Consider the following 21,280-nt stretch of genomic DNA (forward strand, 5'->3'; position numbering starts at 1 on the left):
AAAACCATTCACAGCACAGCTTTATGGTGGCCCATGCAACACTGCCATTTTCTTCATAAATGCACAAATCTATTTGAAGTTATTAATCAGAAAGATCCTCTGGTTTGTTGACTTGCTATAACAAAAATTCAACAAAGCACAGAAACTTCCTACCACCAAACCGCAAGCTATATTACCGGCACAGTAAATGAAAATGATACAGTGCACGAGTCACTCCCTATCACCTCTTAATTTTGTTCTTCGACTTCAAATAATTCTCAGGGGTTACACTTCCAAAACTTGAGGTCTACAGGGCCCCTGATTCACTAGAGCACAGAATAACAAGCTACATTAAAACCAGGCCCCCAAAAGGAAATGCACAAAGCACTTAATGAGCTCAACCAAAGCAAAGGACCAATGTTCGTTAGTTAACCCCCACGATACATACGTATACACAAAAAAAGATGAAAGCAGGACAATAAAAAGCCCTAGCAGTAATAGGTTGAAAGGAGGAAGTGAATGAGGGGGTATTAGTGTATATTACATTTTAACAACCATATGAAGGCTGGACCGCAGAACACGTCTGGGCTGTTCTGGAAGATAGAGGATGGTGGGATTGCAAAATGAAAGAATAGTTAAGTCTAAATGGTGCAATGAGAGCTATAAAAGTGGCACTGCATTGACTTGCTGTATCAGTATAGTAGGAAAACTAACTAGAAATCAACAGTACAGTGACTTGGAGAACTAGAAAGCTAAACTAAATCCACTTTCTGTTTTTGGCAATTTCCCACTTTCATTGATGGGTATAAGTAGACCGGAAATTATGTGGGTAAGGGTTAAGGAAATAATATGAACTGGACTCAACCCTCTGTTTCCTAAGCAAGCACCACAGCTCAATGTGTCAGAGCATATGTTGTGAACCACAAGACTAGGCCATGGCTTTTTAGGATTTTAAGATCCACAAGCACCCACAAATATTCAAACTTTCACCAAGTGTAAAACTCTCTTTAAAACATCGACATAGACTAAAACCAAACAGAACTAATTTGGGCTCGTTCTCGCTTAAGTCAACAGGAGACTACAGGAAAGGGCAATTTAAACGAACAAATACACCTGCAAATAAACAGGAAAGTAAACAAACTAGAAAAGAGGCCAGGCTGCGTTTTCCTGACACTCCAGCCCGGTGCCTAATGAATATGTGTACATGAAATGAGCCTTAATGAGCATTCTTTCTCCCCCAATTAGCGTGTGAAGAGCAGTAGGTGGAATATTAAATGAGAGGAATACTAGGTCAACACAGCAGCCCTTAACCTGTGCGCAGGAGAAATGGACCTGCGAGATGAACACGTCTCAAGGGGCACAAAAAAGAACCAGAGACCCCAGCGAGAAAGTTTTCCTCGTGCAGTCCAATGTTCTTTCATTTTCTTGATTTGGAAATGTGAACTCCTTTGTGACTTCCTCTCTTTTTGCAGCATATTGTGATTTAAAGATCAGAATACAGTTTGAAATACCCTTTTAGCCTTTAGTGTATTTGCATTGAGTCTAATCTATATGACAAAACAAATCTTTATACAGATATACAAATAACATTTAAAGTCTTTAAATTCTGGCACCCAAAATATTGACACCTGTTTTCAGGGCGTATACACATTTGTGTGGTAAAATGTTCTCTACAATGAGAACATCCTTTGGGAAGTTCCACCTGGGAAGAGCAGCATTATTAACAGGTAGCAAATTGGACTTTTGCCCTGCATCCAAATATACTGTAAGTAAAAAACAAAACGTAAAAAAAGTAGTATGTCTAAATACATAGTATTCATAAAGCAGTAGGACGAAAAGTCACAAAGTTTTTATTCAAATGTATGAATAAAAGTATGTATGCAATTTTGGAATAAGTTAAGGGATGGTCACAATACACTTTTCCTTCCATTGACTTTCATTCATGTGCACGCGAATGCATCAGACTGGAAACGCAAGCTCATGCGAAGAGTTTTACATTTTGCTACGTTCCAAAGTTCAAGTTTGGTTAACTCTGACCTGTGAATTCGCATTACGTGAAGACGTGTGACACGTAGAAGATCGATACGTCACGGCGTGACCTCTTGGCTGCATTAACGCATATTTGCAGTAAAGTCAAGTAAATGGTATATTTTTAATATAAAACTACTTGTTATATGTTAAATTTATGTTAATACAGCATGGAGTGTAACATCATATCACGACCGTTGCAGTGTCCGTAAAAAATGTTTGTGTCAAAGTCTAGTGAGACGGCGTCTTTGGTTAGCAAGCTAACAATTTAGCCTATAGCTCAGCATAGTGCCAAGTGGTTAAAAAAGCTCATCTAGTTAGCTCGGACAAGATATCACATTTATCATTATTAAATTAAGGACAAATTCTTCATATTTTTATGACGTCGAGTTAAAGGGTTAGTTCACCCAAAAATTATCCCATAATTTACTCACCCTCAAGCCATGCTAGGTTTATACGGCTTTCTTCTTTCAGCCAAACACAATCAAAGTTATATTAAAAAATATCTTGGCTCTTCCAAGCTTTGTAATGGGAGTGAATGGTAACTGAGATTTTGAAGCCCAAAAAAGCTCATCCATCCATCATAAAAGTAATCCATACGACTCCAGGGGGTTAATAAAGGCCTTCTGAAGCGAAGCGATACGTTTGTGTCAGATAAATATCCATAATTATAACTTTTGTAAACTATAATCAATGGCTTCCGGCAACGTCTGTCACGAGAGTGTCAAGTTCCGACACATGACGTAAGATGTAGGAGTAGTGTAAGCTAAGGTGAGAGTAGACGCCTCTCGCCGTTCAAATAGGGCTCGTTTTAGACGTCTAATTCGTGACCGGTGTTTTGTTTTGCTCTATCCTCTGTGCTTCCGTGTTCATCATACCGGGTCACTCTTCCGACGGAACTCGACTTGCGCATGGAAGCCAGTGATTACGGTTTCTAAAGTTATAATAAATATGGATATTTTTCTCTTTGCTTCAGAAGGCCTTTGTTAACCAACCGGAGCTGTATGGATTACTTTTATGATGGATGGATGCACTTTTTTTGGGCTTCAAAATCTCACTCCCATTATAAAGCTTGGAAGAGCCAGGATATTGTTTTTATATAACTCCGATTGTGTTTGGCTGAAAGAAGAAAGTCATTTACACCTAGGATGGCTTGAGGGTGAGTAAATTATGGGATAATTTTCATTTTTGGGTGAACTAACCTTTTAAAACCATGCAGGTCTATATGTTCATCACTTTGTTTTCTCTGTAAACTGATAGTTGGAATTATTTAATTCTGGTTCGTGAATTGTTTTCTTTTATCGGTGCGAGTATCTCTGTCCGCCTTGGGGCAGCTTTCCTTCAGATGTGATAGTGACACCACACAGGAGACTGTGCAAGCCTGAGAGACAAAACCTGTTCCAACTCTTCCCTCAGAACCAGAGCAGAACACAAGCACCTGTCCTCACCCTTCTCCTCCTCTCTGCCTTCGTGTGTGTGTGTGTGTGTGTGTGTGAGAGAGAGAGAGAGAGAGAGAGAGGAGATAGAGCGCACATCATTTATCACTTGTGTTCTCGTCCAAAAATGTCGCTTTTGTGGGGTGACTTTCAACCGTGCTAACCTTGCCCCAAATTGCTAACTGTTTACTTTTTCTTTTCCAACATGCCATTGATTTTCCTCACCTAATATCTGTTCCTCATCGTTAACGCAAAGAGAAACACCGTGCGCCGTGAGGAGACCCTCTAACCCTCCAGCCGGAGAGCTCTCGAGGGCCGCTGGGGCCCCGCAAAGGGTCTTGGTTTAATTAAACCATCACAAACGCGCTTAGAACAGCAATCAACCTAATGATCAAAAAGGGTCTTCAAAGCCCATGGATGGTCCCCTTTGCACATATCTGAAGGAGGGGCTCGCGAATAAACAAACAAAAATGAAGATTAAAATACAAGGCTCGAAAAGCCAAGCGCATGCTGTTTGAGGACAGATCCCTGACTTGGAATGAAGTAAAGCAATCGCTTCGGTTTCCTTTTACGTTTGTTGTGACTTATTTACCAGCACGCTTATCTCAAAGGGCGAAACAATGGCGCACATTTCTATCAGAAATCATTACAGGCCATTTCAAATCATTTCCGCGCAGCTAATTTCATAATAGCGGAGGGAAACATTGATTGTAACCAGATGCTACATATCTACTCTGTGGAAAACTGGACAGAGCAATTACGCAGCACAAGCTTAGGCCTACCCATGCTCCCTCTCGCACACACAAATGTACACTAAGTGCTTCTACAGCCAAAGTGCTTCACATCAGCTTAAGCCAAATACATTAGCACATTATCATACAACACATATAGACTCTGGACTAGATTTTAAGTGTACAATTAAGTGATTTCTGAGAAACAAAAATCAAAGAAAAACACGGTGGCACCTGCATAGCATGTTGTCAGGTCTATGTTATGCATATTGAACATTTGTCAAATTAAATCAGACATCTATATTTCTCTATTTCTTATAGGACCTATGTTTCATCCTAATCAAGGTGTAAATGAAATGATCCTAGTGCTGTGGCCATTTTTTAAGTCAACATGAATGAAACTTTCCTGGGTTAATCTTAGTTTGAACTATTTAACTCCTCCAACAACCTGAGATTACTTTTCAGCAATTTTCATCTTTTATCATCTACTTTTCATCAATTATTGATGGACAAAATCAAGCCCTGCCCTACTTTTCTCATTATACTTTGAAATATTGCTTTTTCTGGGAAGTTCATACTTGTGTGTTAGGAAGTCGTAATCACGGCATTAGTTGCATTCAAATCACTATTGTTGTAGCAATTAAATTTAGCAAATTGAATTCAATACAGATGCTACATTCATTGCAACCGTCATGTTTTCCGTCTGACACAACTCAAAATCTCAGTGCTCAATGAATTCCCCAGAATTCCAAAGATTTTCCTACTCGTAATTACAACTTTGTGGTGCCGTTTATGGTGTTCGACTCATAAATTTGAACTTTTTGACTTGAATGCTCCATTAATCACATTAAAATGGGCTGTAAATATGATTGATTTCAATGTTTGCTTAGCACATTAGCATTAATACCATGTCAATAATACAATTTCCTGTTTAAACTGGACAGATCCCATCCAACATTTACAGTTTATGGTTCTGTGTCCACTCTAAATAAAGGTGTAATTGTATGCTTATGTGGCTCCAAATTGTCCTCCCAAACAAACAAATTAGTCTCTCAGCTCTGGAAAACACCTATACATGTACAGTATGTAAACTTGGTCACTTGGTTTTCACTCATAAATGTTGTTCAATGGTTTGGGATTAAGTTAACAACGATATTAGGCCATCTAATGATAAAACAGTGTTATTGATGTGTGTAAAAGTGTAGTGTTTACTATTTAACAAGAATAAATCATTCTTACATGCACTGCATGGCTTCGTTACACTTTTTTTAAAAGGCCTGTGAGTTTCAGTGGCCTGATTGTAAGATTAATGTTAGTGTGTGCTAAATGGTTTGCATATGAACCAAAACCACACATAATATCAGAATTTCCTTCTGCTCTTTAATGGAAGAAATGAGAGACCCTGCCTGCAGTGAGAGCAGCTCCTGTTGGCATTCAACCAGCCCTGAGTGAAAGAGAGGAAGAGAGGTAAAGAGAACGAGTGATTTATGGAGAGCTAGAGAGGGGGTTCACTCACTAAAGTCCCATTGAAACACAGTGCTCCTGGCCCCGGGCTTCACCATTCATCACCACGTACCACCCCGTCACTTTGTTTATCATCACCGACACACACACACAGAGGCCAAACAGTGCTTAAAATTCAATGGCCCTTTCGTGAAGATTCGGGAAAATTGGCCCTGAGTAGTCTACGTTTGTGAGACACTGATCTTTTTAACTTTAGATTCGTAGATTTGTGGTTGAGGTACAGTCACATTTCCCATTGTTCAGTGAATTGTCATTGGCAAAATCCAGTCATTTCAATAGGAATCCATGCAATCGTGAATTACGTTTGAGGGGGCGAGAGATTTCCCCATCGGGATCAAGTTGGTCAGGCGAATGTGCCATGTTGACCATTGAAAATGAAAATAGCTTTGTGAGCTGTGCTTCATATATCACTACACTTTTGACAATGGATATTACCAAAATTAAGGGATGTTACAATAACATTTAAATTTTAGGGATTATACTTCAGCGTATATAAATTCCACACCATGTGTGCTACAACTAAAGTATACCTCAAATTAAGCTGCTTATTTTGCAGATTATCACCTGTCAGACAAAAAAGTCCCATAGACCATGTAGGGGCCAGAATATCAGAGACTTATGCTGCATCCAAAAAGTCATACTTCCCTACTATATAGCATGCGAAAAACAGTATGTGACGAGTAGTATGTCCGTATACTCATAAAAGAGTAGGCAAAAAGTGCTCGGATCACCTACTTCTTCTGGCGAGATTCTTAAGTGTGCATTTGATGGACACTTTACTATCCCATGAGGCCACGGGAGAGGATTTGTGAATGGCAGTGAAGCGACGCAACTGACGCTGGTAGGTCACATGATAATGACAACATGGCAAATATAGTACGTCCATTATATTCATACTGCACACATTCATACTATATACAGTAGAACGTACTTTTTCAGCAGTCGTGCAGTAATTACTTATTCAAAATAAGTACTTACTCGAGAGTATGCGATTTCAGATGCAGCCATAAGGATGGCTTTTTTGAATTAGGCCAATAAGCAACATCCTAGCAGCTGCACAGCAACATCCTGGCAACCACCCAGAACACCCTAGTATTGTGGTGGCAAGTCTTGCAAACAGCATTCACATTTTCAGCAGGAAATATAAAAATCTACTCTTCTGATGAGATTTTAAAATCTGTTGCAGGTCATATAAGAGGTTTTAATATATAAAACATTAAACATGCAAAAACAAAGATAAATAGGTTAAAAAAAAAAACTTGGAGAAAGAGGATATGAAGTAAAGGGGGGGATGAATTACTGAAGGTCAATAAATAGACACACACTAACATGAACAGAAGAGAATTCATAACAGCATGTAACACACTTGGACAGCACATCGCAGAAATAAACTAGAGCAGACATATTTGATATAATCATGGCCAATCTTTACTAAGTCAATCCTCTCAGGTGTTCAAGAGAGACCCGCTGCTGTGTGTGTGTGTGTGTGTGTAGGTTAAAATGGTAGTGCAGAAGTCTATTGATACGTGTTTGAAGATATAAAGTCTGTGTGACGGTGAGTTTGGAATCTGCTGGAATGATCAGGAGAGATAGAGAGTATTAAAGATAAAAAAAGAAACATCGGGTGTGAGTATGTGGTCAGTGACCTAAATTTCCTTCATTCTCAACCCTGCAGTAAATGCAGCATGCTGCACTTTTAAAAACAAGAGCGGTTTGTGGTATTCACGCATTTGTGTGTGTTTGGGGTAGATTCTTTTCCAGACACATTAATAAAATATGGTCGGAGGCCAGGTGCACACTGAATCTCTTTAAGAGAGCCTCAGGGCATCTTTGCATTGTCTCCTCCCAGCAGCCCTGTGTGTGTGATGTGCGTTAGGGGCCGCCACCTGCTGTACCAACACACACTCGCGCACAAGTTACGCTCCAGAAACGGTGCCCACACACACCACGACATCTGAGATTCTCACACACACACACACCTCTATATCTTTGTGTCATGGAAAAATAAAAAATAAACATTTTCTTATAATGATAAATGATGCACTTAGCTGCTCTAACAGCTCTCTTGCACTCATCTACACACACAGGCCATAAATATGAACTTCATACATGTTCAGTTAAGCTCCTAATTAAGTCATTAATTAAAAGAGAAGTGTTGTGACGCTAATATACTGCCAGTCTAAACCAACGGGTGTAAATTTAACTAACGAGCATCGGTCCGCATTGAAATGTTGTGCGTGGTGTCAATACACTCGGCGGCATTAAACTGACGTCATCTAGGAGTCAGCTGCAATTTACTACATTGTTCCTGAGATGGTGTTTAAAGCTTGATCTACATCTCACATGTGAGTGGTGTGTTTTCCACATGGGCTTTTGTATTGTTACTACAATACATTCACACATAACTGCATGGATTATATGTACAGGAATTAGTTCTTAACCTCATTCTAATATTAATTAGACATGTATAGACGGAGAGAAACAAGCCTGTGGTCGTCTTTAGAATTTTGTCTTTGAACTTCCATTTCGGCGGCAGCTCCGTATATTTCTATGGCATTGCTGTCGAAGAGTCATGAGCTGGTGAAGTGGATTTACTTGTGGATTGTAGCTAACAAAAATGATCATGAGCGTTGTAATGTTTGAAGTGGATGTCATAATAAATGTCAGTAGACCGGGAAGATTTTAAAACGAGAGGTTCATTCATACATCCGTAAGATCTTACCGTCATGCTGTGGAAATACAAACCGGAAGACAGAACGCAACAAAAAGGGGCGGGGCTGCATAAGGTCTATACATGTTATACATGTATTTTCTATTTATAAAATTTCATCTCAACACATTTATAAGGCCACCCAGAGTGATTGTTTATACATGTGGTTTTAGTTGTTATTCCCGAAAATTTAGAATACATTTTAGTACCAAAGTTATTGATGAATCATGATTTGGTCATGAAAACATTTGTATGCAGATTTCACTTGTAAATTTGTACATATGCACATTAGTGAATGAGACCCAAAAGCGACAAATAATTGTCAGTCACTTGGTTTTTGACTTTAAGGTACAGTCATTTTACCGTTGTTTGACAATTTTGTGGGTATAATTCAGTAATTTCAATAGGAATCTGCGTGATTGGGAATTTCTCATAATGGCGAAAATTTTCAACTCACAGAATTTGTATTGGGTTCAAGTTTTCCACACAAATTCCACACATATCGTGTGTTGACCAACAGAAAGTTGACTGGTTTGAAAGTGACTCCTGTGTAAGTGGTGCATCATGCACTGCTACACTAACAATGGACCTTATTTTCCCACAAAGATTTTGTTGCACTTTTACACAATGTCTACGCTGCAATTGAGTGTTTTAGTGTGATACAGTGAGGAACTAACCTTTCTCTTTAAGGATTTTCTTCATATTTATGCCGGAGTCTCGTTCTTGCAGTTCTCCATCAGTCTGGTTCAAAACTGCACACATAAAGAGAAAACCTGTTTAAAAAGATTCCTCAAGGTTGTCCCCAGAAGTCATGCAATTCTGACAAAACATCCCATTAAGAGCATGTGGGAACACTGTCATTTGTAAAAAGTATTTGTAAAATAAAAATTAGTCTTAGTCTGTAGGTTAGTCTGTAGTCATTATTATTATCTTTATAAAAAACATTCAGTCTATGGATTGTCCGCATTGAAACTAATTGTGCGTGTGTGTTTGTACTGACCCAGGCGTTCAGGACTCTGTGTGTGTGGGTTTGGTGAGCTGGACACACTACTGCTGGGGTGGGAAGAGGGCTGTGATCCGGGACGAGGGGCTTCCTCCAGAGACGGAGCAGGAGATGGACTGTCCTGTACACACTCCTGAAACACACACACACACACAGATTCAGTTCACATATTCTTTACAAAGGACTCAAACATGCCTGCCATTTTAACTGAACAATTTAAATAATTTAACAAATTAAAATATTAAAAAAATTAACAAAAACTATAACAGTACATTATACTAAAATTATTTCCATCAACAATATCTGATTTTCCCACAGAAAAAAAGCACAAATAAAATATCTTTGACATCTCAACTGTTTCTTCTTAACAGAAATGAGGTAACATGGAGACTTTCCCTTGTCTCCTGCTTGTCGATTTTTCTCCTGAGGAAAAGACCCCTTGTTTCCCTTTTAGAGATCTCAACAATATCTCATATTTTTAAAAGATATTAACTAAATTGTCACACTCGTTTCTATAGCTCTGTACTCTTACTGTACGTCAGCGATTGCCTCATTTTTGTCTTCTATTTTCCCAAAAGAATTTTAGGGAAAACATCTGGGACAGAGTTGATTCTTAAATGAAACATAACTGAGAAGTCAATTCTTCTAGAAGAATGAAAGATCAACCAACATTTTCTTTTATCATAGTAAAAACACATTCTGTTGTGGTGCCCAGACAGAAGCTATTGCTATTTAGACTGTGGCAGTGAATATCTATGTAAAAGTGTGCGTGTGTGTATGTGTGTGTGTGTGTGTGTGTACTGTACACCTCGGGCCATTTCTGCATCTCAGAGAAACACACAAGTGTCCTCCTCCAACTGTAAATTGACTCACACTCTCCTCTCAGGGGGAACATGGCAGTAAGATAACAGATAGTGTTTGTCTTAAAAGCCTGCATCTAATATTCCCTAACACACGCTCCGCACGGACCCAACAGAACATTTATTCTCTTATTCCTCCTCGGAGTATTTGGAATCAAACTCTCTCTTGTAGAAATTAAGACGGTTTGGTATACAGCTCTGTCCCAGGTGTTAAATGGCTCACAGAGCGAGACAGACTCGTATCTAACGTGTCACTGGAGCAAGACACCAATCCGATGGGATCTGCAGCTGATGTGGAAATGAGCTGACTCTAGCTGAGAGCCCTAATGAATGGCTTTTCTGCGTTCGACCACTGAAGTCTCAACTTTGTGTCTTGTGCGTGTTACCTTGATGACGGACGCTCCTGCTCTGGACAGGGGGCTGTGCATCTGAGCAGCTGCGGCCATGTTGGCGATGGTGTTCAGGTGGTTCATCTGGTTCATCGCCATGGCAACGGAGGCAGGCGGCAGACTGACGGGCAGCAGGGGGTGGGGCATCATCATAAACGGCAGGTCCAGCCCTGAGAGAGGACGACAGAGAGAGACCGCAATCACTTCGGTTTAACTCGCTTTATATTTAAAGGCAAAACTAAGACGATGATATTAAAACACCAAATACAGTATACACCTTAGTCTATCCTGAAACTCATTTGCACAAGTCTTAAAGTTACAGTAGTCTGTTTAATGCTTAAGGTCATGAGACATTTTTATTATAACTTTTAAAATTTACATTTTTTATTCCAAGATTCTTTGATAAATAGTACTAGTAATTTGTTCACATGTTTGTTTTTCTTCTTTTGAGAGGTGAGACGGAAAATTGACCTGCAATACAGGAAAACTATGAATACTTTTTAAAGGTCATGTTAAAATACTCTGTTTGACCAGGGTGACACGGCAACACTGGCTCAACCAATGGCGTAAGCTAAGCTTGGGGCAGGACTATCAGTTTGTCTGACCAATGTTAGATGAGGGTGTTCAGGAAACATGTTTCAAACTCTCATTATTTTTATTAAATTTGTAATAAATGTTCCTGTTCTTACTGGCCATGATTCATCTGCAGATTGATTTGTCAGTGCTGACCGATTAATCAATGCAGATTTGTCATGCTAAAGAAAATGTATCATCACTTTTTAATTGTAAAATGCTTCTTTTCTGTTTCTGAACTGACTTCTCTTTTATGGTAATGTGACCAAGATTGTGTAGGCCAATAATACCATAGCCAAAATGATCGTAGCTCACGTTTCATAATCCAATCCAACCCTAGTGGATAGAATCAAGCTCAATGTTTCCCTCAGTTTCACTCAAAGTACATCACTTTAAAGAAGTCAAATGTACTTCAAATACTGTTCATGTTGTCATTAAACAAAAAAAACGTGGTATAAGAAAACATGAAAATGATTTGATAGTCATGAATACACTATCCACCTTATTTTTAACATAAGAGCGAACCAAAAGAATAAACCACTGAACCAAAAAACGATAAACACGACGTGTAGCTCAATCGGACCGAGAGGAATCAATGCACCTGGAGCTGGCGTGAATGAGTGGATGTGATGAATGAATGACTCACGGTTAGCCAGGAGATGACTCTGCTGTAGGGAAGAGAGATGAGACCCTGACAAGCCGTGCTGCGCGGAGAGGCCGATGTGAGCCAGACCGTGCTGGGCTCCGGAGGGGGGGGACTGGAGTTTCTCTTTATCCCAGGACGACTCACTGCCGCCTGGAGACAGAGAAGGGAGGGTTGAGTGAGAGTCTGGATCCCTATACAGAGCCAGGACTCCAGGTGTAATCACAGAGACAAGACTGGAGAATACGGATAAAAACCATTAAAAGCTTTTCCTTGCTCTTTTGAAATAAAATGTTGGATTTGCACTATGCCACAATATTATAAGAGCTCAAACACCCTAGTCCAACCTGGTGCAATATAAAAACTCATTTGCGTATAATCTCATTTGCTTATGCTCTCTTTGTTGGGCAGTTGTGGCCTAACGGTTAGAGAGTTGGAATTGTAACCTGAAGGTCATGTAACCCGAAGGATTCCCGTGCCCTTGAGCAAGGCACCTAAGCCACAAATTTCTCCCTGGACACGACTGCTCCGGGTGTGTGTGTTCACTACTCACTGCTCCTAATGTGTGTGTGCACTACTTGGATGGGTTAAATGCAGAGGACAAATCCCAAGTGTGGGTTACCATACTTGGCCTTCACATCACTTCACGCACTTATTTTTAAAAATGAAGGTTCCAAAAGGGGATTTTTGCAGCGATGCCATAGAAGAACCACCTTTCCGTGATCCGTTCTTAAAAGAACCATTTTTTTCTAAGAGTGAAGAACATTTTAATAATCTAAAGAAACGTTTTTCAACCACGCAGAATCTTAAGTGGTTCCATGGATGTTAAAGGTTCTTTATGGAACCATCGATACCAATAAAGAACCTTTATTTTTAAGAGAGTAAGTCTAAAAGTTACAGTAGTCTGTTTAACGCTGAACGTCATTCGAGAGGATGGAAAATGAGACCATGAATTATATTTTTTTATTAGAAAAGACCAAGTTATTTGATCAAAGATGCAGTAAAAACTCTTTTAAAACTCTTTTAAAATATTAATTATTGCTGTGTTGGAAAATTTTCAGCGTCATTACCCCAGTTTTCAGTGTCACATGATCCTTCAGAAATCATTCTAATTTGCTGATTTGGTGCCCAAGAAACATTTCTTATCATTATCAATTTTGAAAACCATTTTTGCTGCTTGAAATTTTTGTGGAAACTGTGATGCTTTTTTATTCCAAAGATTTGTTGATGAATAGAAAGTTAAAAAGATTTATTTTAAACAGAATTTGTTTTTGCGTTTTACGTTCGAGTTTAATTTACATTATTGTAATTATCATTACTGTAATGCAAAATTTAACAACATTATAGAAAAGATAAGATGATTTAAAGGCAGAACAACCACAAAACATGGATAAATAACATTTAAAAATATATAATCTATTTTATAACAAAAAAAATGCAAAACAAAATCATCCTAAAATAGGCTGAAGAGAACGGTTGTAAGAGAACACTTATAGAAGGTGTTTTAAAGTGATATTACAGTAAAGGAAGGACAGAAAATGTCAGTGCAGTGGGGATTCGAACGCGTAACAGTACAGGCTGATTCAACCCTATACGTTCCTGTGAGCACGATCACACTTTTCTTAAGTATCGAGTCTGACCGCCTTCACAACTTCAGACCCAACTCGTGCACAAAATCCCATCTCTTCCCAGGCTGTTGAAGAGTTAACCCCCCTGCCAATCACGCTAAACTCATCCCAGAACGGATGACATCTGGGAATTAATCGCTGGAATGAAATGCAGCAGAAAAGCTAGCTGCTAAGTGTCATAAAACAACTTAAGTTGAATTAGTTGAGAGAAGAGGGAGAAAGATTGCAAAGCAGAGGAGAGGAAATCATTGTCTAATTCTGCCTAATAAGCAACGGAGGTCCTACGAGTGATCCAGCAGATGGTGTTTTTGCAACAGATTGCAGTGAGTGATTCTTTTAATAATAATACGAATTAAAATCTCTCTCTGTAGAACGCGGGGGCGCCGTTCATCGGGGAGTCGTTTGAATGAGCAGGAAAAAACAGCCTGATAAAGTAATGGCTATGCCCAAACACCTGAGGCCGAAGCGGAGAGCGCGTACACACGTGTGTGTGTGTGTGTGCGAGATGAAATGAGTGGGGCGGACGGCTGATGAAACACAAAACGATGAGGGAGGAACCGTGCGTTCGTGACATTTGATATCAATACACAATCCATAAGCAATACGTGTCCTGTGTAATGAAGTCGTAATAGGATGTAAACTGCTTTAGAATGAATTCTGAAGCCATTTGTGAGGCCCATCAGTGCGTAATGATGTATAGATATCACTGTAATCAGTTTTAGTAGCCCTTCAACATGATGTAAATATTGAACGTTACAACGCAAAACCAGAACGGTGTCCACACTGTATTTCCCTGAATTGCTTTCTAATCTCCTAGAATGGGATTCATGTTTTATAAATATTCCAGACAGGCAGAAGACATGTTTAAGGAAAATAACATAACCAAGGAAAAGTGAGAGGTTTTCTGAAGGAAAAAAAAAAGTCTGGTCTGGAATATCATGATGATGAGCAGATGATGGCATAATTTGTATTTTTTGAGTGAACTATCCCTTTAAGAGAGACCTAGATGAAGAGGGACAGAGAGCAAAAGTGTTTGCATTGCAAATTCCACATGACCTATATTTGCTCTTGTCTAATATAATTAATTTCTGAACATACGAGCGGAGCTCAGAGGTCCCGCAGTATAGGTGCTAAATAGCCAACGGATGTTTCTTCAGCAATAGCCATTTTTAGCCCTGTGGACTTAAAATAAACTCTTTTAAAACACGCTTTTTACACTCTTACAAGTTTATTTTAAGTGCCTAATGCCCAACAGTATATACATTTATCATTGGAGAATTGTGCCTTTTTGTTTAAAAGTCCTGAATGTTTCCACAACAGTGTCATTTCCATCACATCTGACATGATGTATTGTGTTTAAAAACATTCTCTAGTGGAAATTACATTCTAAAAAAAAATTTTGGAATAAAATGGCTGACTAAGGTTTCATATCTAGCATTTCATTGTCAATTTGAGCCATATTCTTTAACGGATTGAAATAGATATATACATACATATAATTTATTAATTTAAAAATATATGTTTGTGGACATCACAAATGAGGGAAGTAATATGTGTGAAAATATTATGGTATATACACTGCCGTTCAAAAGGTGGAGTCAGTAAGTTTTTTTTAAATACTTTTATTAAGCATTAACATAAAATGTATCAAAAGTTACAATAAAGTAAATTTACAATGTTACAAAAGATTTATATTTCAAATCAATGCATTAATTTATCAAATAATGCAGACAAAAATGTGTCATGGTTTCCACAAAAAAAAATAAAAAATAAGCAGCAAAACTGTTTTCAACTGATAATAATAATAAATGTTTCTTGAGCAGCAAATCAGCATTTCTGAACGATCATGTGACACTGAAGACTGGAGTAATGATGCTGAAAATTCAGGAATAAATGACATTTTAAAATATTTTTAAATAGGAAAGTTATTTTCAATTAATATTTCACAGTATTACTGTTTTTACTGTTTTTGATCTAATAAATGCAGCCATGGTGAGCATGAATAAACAATGAAAGCACAATAAAAAGTTTCCAAGACCATTTTAAAGTGACCTTCAATTGAGAAAAGAAATCTGTTACAAAATTCAACTCTTGGGACAGAAAAGTGCCTTCGCGGAAAGAAACACATGTGCATGTATGCGTGAGTTTGTCTCACTCTGTTCCACTACATCATTAAACGGGCTTCATAATGATCACACAGCGTCTAAAGCACCATTTCTGTGTTTTATTATATATATCCCACAACTCTGCGCTGTGACCTCTGTAACAGGCTAACTGCAGTGGTAGTCTCTGCGAGTCTGTGTGTGTGAGAGAGAGAGAGAGCATGCAGTATATCAGAGCGAGTGTGGAGTTGAACTATCCACAGCTCTGGTGCTGATGGCCCATTTGGGTTTAGTCCAAGAGCTCCTCCAGTGTTGGCTGCTAAAGTAATTAGCCTAAAAGTGATGCCAGCCAGTACAGATAGAGGAAGAGTAAGCAAGCAAGAGAGATGGAGAGTGTCTATGTTTCGGCATCCCGTCCAGACGTCAGTCATGCTTTGAGAATGTGTCCATCACCGTGATGCTCCTTAACCACACGCTGACAGAGCTGGTTAACTGCATCCCTTTTTAAAAAGTCTGCCGTAATTGCGACACGCATCTATGGGCACGTGCACAGATACACTATTCCCCACTGCCCCCATGTGAAACTCAACGTACTGAGCTTTCCGGTATGTCAACCAAAATCAAGCTTTTTTGTCAAAATCATTAACATGTCAACGATCAAACTCACTCGGAAAACATCTTCCATTTGACTCACACTCGCGGTCACACACTCTCTGCCGTTATTTACGGTTCATTCAAGGTATTTGATCACTATGTGTGTTTCCTCTGCCATTTGAGCTACAGGAACAGTTATTTTTATGTGCACAGATGTGCTGGCTTGAACGTCATGAGTGGCAAAGGCTCATGAATATTAGTTAGGTTGTGCACAAATAATTCAGAATGATTCCTTACAGTTTTGATAGTCAATGTGGTGTGTTGATCCAGAAATCAGGTCTGTGGTGGAGCTTTTGCCCTTTTCCCAGTTACAAATGAACCTATTTAACAAGTTCCTATCATTCTCACGGTTAATTTAGGTGGTCAAATTAACTTGTGACTATATTTGATAACTTCACTCCTACATCTGCCTCTATCAGTCTTGGGTTTTTGCAGGTCAGTGGATAAACACATGGATCAGTAATTGAATCCCAAACATGGCTAGCTGGTCCAGGGCAGGGTCAGAAATTAATGGGGGCTTGGGGCAAAAATGTCCCTCAAATTCAAGATAAGGGGGCAAAAAACACCCCAAACTAAATCTCTATTGGCTGTCGTGATTTGGAATGAATGAAAAGCATCAGAATTATTTTTTTTCGCATTTTTTGCAGCGTTGAGAATAATCTGTCGCATTTAATTTACATTTAAGTCTTTCCCCGCCATTGACAGAAATTTCCTGTAGGGGAATGAGACATCTTCTGAAAGAGTACTGAATATGATCAAAACACAGGTGAAGAAGAACCAGAAACAAGCGATATCATATGTAATCATATGCATATGTAAAATCAAAACTGCCTAACGTTACTGAATGAAATGTCGACCCAGGACGAGCTGTGGGACTGCGCAAGCGTTAGCGGTGTTGATGGACTCAATCTACTCCATCTGTGTTTTGATCATCGTTCTGGATCCGATCCAGACATAATCTTTGACAAAAACGCGATTTTCTCAGCTTTTTGCTCAAAATGTTGCTTTTTTTATGAAACTTGAATGGAAATGCATGAAGCTAGATCAAAACAGGTAGCTGGCAGGGAAAGAGTTAATAAGGTAAGTTAAAAAATGCCCCTGGAAATCAATTCCAGTGAGCAAATATGGCCTTTTAATGGAAAAGTAAATCTCTGAACCTGGTCCAGTGGCAACTTAGAGCACAAGGGTTCTGGTTTCTAATTTGTACCATATAACGTTTTATCTAGTAAACCAAAATTGCAGTTGTGTGTCAGGAAGTGGCAACACATTTGTTTGCATTGTGTGGCTTCACTTCCATGGAATGGCGTGCAAGCTGTGAGATTTCCATGACTGTTAACGCAAAAACCACCCAACAAAACATTAACAATATTACAACCAAACGCTGTAATACTTTTCCACATAACGTTTACTTTCTAAGTTTGCTTTTATTTTTAAAGTGCTTAATGTTTCTGACTGAACTGTTAAGTGATCACTTAATGACACTTCATCATCCAGGTAGGAAAACTTGGAAAAAAATGGCAAGTATCGGCCAAAAGATTGGTCTTGGCTATATAACGATCACGACTAGTCCTAACCTTTATGTGTGGGAGAAACTGTACGTTTCCTTTTCCTTTAAACCACTGAAGTGGAGTGTTTGTTGGCCAGTCAGACTCACCATCTGGCACCTAAGCCTGCCTTCACCTACAGAGTCCCACCGTTCACTGCCTGGAGACTCAAGTACATGCGTGTGTGTGAATAATATAACACTGGCCAGCGCATTAGCACTGAGGTCAAAAGTATGGTGTCTTAAAAGGTTCACGTCATTAGTAAGCACAAAATATGCTTCAGAAAACGACACAGATCAAAACAAGAGCGAGCCAGCTTTGATCAGAGAAATATACAAATATTCTAGGTTTTTTTAGGGCTGGGTCATTACTTTTTTTTGTGGCCGTGTTGTTTGGGCCTGTGATGGGTTTAGGGTCTTCAGGCCCCCGTTTGAGCGGTCGCATGTGTTGATGTTGGCTCTGTCAGTAAACAGTGTGTGTATGTTTATGCCTTTGGTCAGTGAAAAATCAGCAAGTGTTTGCATGTGTTTAATCCAACCCAAACAACATCCTGGGCTAAACGTCTCACACTCAATTACAGAGAGGATTCTGGTACCTGAGTCACAATGTGACTCAGGACAAATGTGACAATAATTTTGACAATGCAAAATTATTGACTAGGTCTCGGATAAAAAGGACATCCCACCCCAAACTCCATTGGGCCAATGATGCTGTGTTAGCCTGGCCCGATTCATTTCAGCAAATCAGTTGTTTCGAACAATGTTGTTTCAATGTTCTGTTTCAAAAACACTGAAGAAAACACTGCTTTGGTTTTGGATATGTTGCCTGCGTTACATTAATTCCATTCATAACAACGTGATTCCATTTACAAGCTCAATATAATTTGCGTTTACACAAAAAAAAAATATATATATATATATATACATAATATCAGTGTTTTTATTAAATAAAACTATTTGCTATTCATCAGTCAAATCCATGGTTGCTCTTATCATTTATCTCATGTTTAATCCTTACGAATCAGACAAGTTCAAAATACACAGTTCTCAGTTCAGAGTCGGTGAGTTGTTAAAAAGAATTAATGCAACAGATTCAACTCAAAAGAACAACAATTCATTTGAATCAGATATTATTTAAAAAAAAAGCCATGTTTCAAGTCACAATGTTTATTTTTTAGTTATTTAACTTTGTTTTAAAAAAAGTTACCATTAAATTGTTAAATTTGGTACTGATATGTGTAAGGTCTCATCTTGAGTAAAAGGCAATATCAGTGCTGAACATAACCATTCTGTCTTGCACATCAATGGTTAACGTATAAACCACAAACAACACCTCTGAAGTCATACGTGTTCACTGTTCGTCATGTATAGCAACAAAACTCACGGTGTTGCTTTGGTTCCGCCGTCTATTTAAAACTAAACATACTGTGTGACATACACGCACACACACACAAACGCATTCATTAATATCGTTATGCCGGCAAACCTTACAGTCTCATACACACAAATCTACACACACACACACACACACAAACTGTCCGGGAGCGCATTAACAGCTTGTAGCGGGTACGGGCAGAGGACGGCACGCTGGCACTCTGTTTGTCATATTTCTTGTGGGCCTCGCCATCTGCCGGGGTGGCATTTTCATGGCTGTTTACCCTGACTCCCGCCAAGGAATCATCTGCCACCGCATAATGCAGCCCGCAAAAAAAAGGGGGGATTAAGTTGGTAATGCAACTGAGACTATTGCTAATTTGGTGTAATTGGGAAGAAATGAAGATAAATGAGGGCGAGAGAAGGAGAGGCAATCAGTACGGCAGGCAGTACAGCTGTGCTTTTGGCCAAACTCAAGCCCCCCTGCCCTCACCCCTTCTGAGCATCACCCCCCCGTCACGTCACCCCGTGCTCAACAAGGTGCATGCAAATTCAAGCTAATGACAAATACACTGGGCTGACACACACAGCACAGGTTACTGCCTTATCGTCCATCTCGCTGGTGTGGATTTCAGCTTATAGGTGTAAACAGGTGACCTTCACACACGAATTCTCTAACTTTGAGATATAAATAAATAAATCCCTAATATAATATATATTTTATAAATAAATAAAAGTAAACAACAAAAAATAATACAATTAATATAATATAATACGATTTTATGACAAATTTTTTGTTTTATTTTTGTTTTATTAGTCATTGTTTTTTATGTCTATATATTATTATTAATGTTTATTTCAATTTTAGTTTGAGCTATTTTAGTACATCAAGTTAAACTAAATGAAAATGAGAAATGTTACTTATTTTTCAGGTAGCAAAAATGTTTTATGGTGTTAGTTTTAGCTAAAGGCGAAATATGTAAGACACAATATTTTTTTGTACAATGTTATATATTTTGTTGACTATATTATCCCAAATGTTTTCCAATTTAAACAGTGTAACGGACCGTGTCATTGCCTCACTTGTCAGTGACGTCATATCCGATTCGATTTCCGGTCTCACTTCCGTAGAAACCATGGAAACACCAAAGATGCTTTAATATATTGTGTGTTTTATTAGACAGGTGAGCAACTCTTTTACCTTTATCTACAGAAGACTAATCACTGTTATTCTTATTGTTTGAATCTCTTGTTTTCATGATTTACCGTGAGTAACATGTTTGTAGCTTGCCGCAGAGACAACACTATTTTGTCAAGTTGCTAACATAGCAAAATCAGAAAGAGCTTTATTTGTAGTAACCGTAATACTGCATTTCCTCCACCATATGATATATTTTAAAATGAATTGTATGCATCTAATATGGACTGGTATGGACAACTGTCTCATACCAGCCACTGAGTGAACGCACAGAGTAACGTTATAACATAACTTTTAACACACTCAAATGTATTTTTAGTATGATTTTTCTGCCCAAGTAAAACAGCGCTGCATTACCCCATCATTTTAATTTGTCAGATAAAGCCTGTATGAATAGTAATTTAGCGCTTGTGGCTATTTCATTATAATGAAGTGAATTGTGAAGTTCAAGTTCAGGGAAGGAGGTGGACATTAAACAGAACTTTAATCGTAAAATAAACAAAGAACAAAACATTAGGAGCGGCATACTTTCATATATTATCGAATATATCGAATTTATGCGTTGAAATGGCTACACTATCAACGGCGAAATGAACCTGCAGCAGTCAGGTGGTACAGGTCAGAGCTCTTTAATTTGTTTATGTTCATTATTATTGTAACGTTATGTGCTTTGAGACATGAGGTAGTTTAACGCCATCTCTCGTGACACTTTTGTTTGCTCCTTGCTGTACGCATTCATGTGTTTTGAAGGAGGCGTGGCTTTGGAGATGCTCTGAAGGGAGGGTGGGAAGGCAGAGTTGGCCACTATTGCTAGCCTCTCTGAAAATTGCCTACCCTACCTTTAATAGAGGGCTACTGCCTAAGTTAGGCTGGCTGTGTTGAGATGTTTTAAATAGTGTTTTAAT

The 21,280-nt window shown here is 38.7% G+C and overlaps 1 protein-coding gene across 1 annotated transcript in view; it reads right to left on the minus strand.

The window, feature by feature from the left end:
- dacha (dachshund a) overlaps positions 1-21,280 on the minus strand; it is a 150,774-nt gene that overhangs the window by 19,962 nt on the left and 109,532 nt on the right. Inside the window, exons 4-7 of the mRNA XM_081391133.1 lie at positions 11,880-12,029; positions 10,658-10,830; positions 9,409-9,544; positions 9,086-9,160 (exon numbers count right to left, since the gene is read on the minus strand). Of these exons, the coding sequence (XP_081247259.1) occupies positions 9,086-9,160; positions 9,409-9,544; positions 10,658-10,830; positions 11,880-12,029 (534 nt within the window). The remainder of the gene's footprint in view (positions 1-9,085; positions 9,161-9,408; positions 9,545-10,657; positions 10,831-11,879; positions 12,030-21,280) is intronic.

This window comes from Scardinius erythrophthalmus (assembly GCF_964197995.2).
Source record: "Scardinius erythrophthalmus genome assembly, chromosome: 17".
In the NCBI taxonomy this organism is placed as follows: domain Eukaryota; kingdom Metazoa; phylum Chordata; class Actinopteri; order Cypriniformes; family Leuciscidae; genus Scardinius; species Scardinius erythrophthalmus.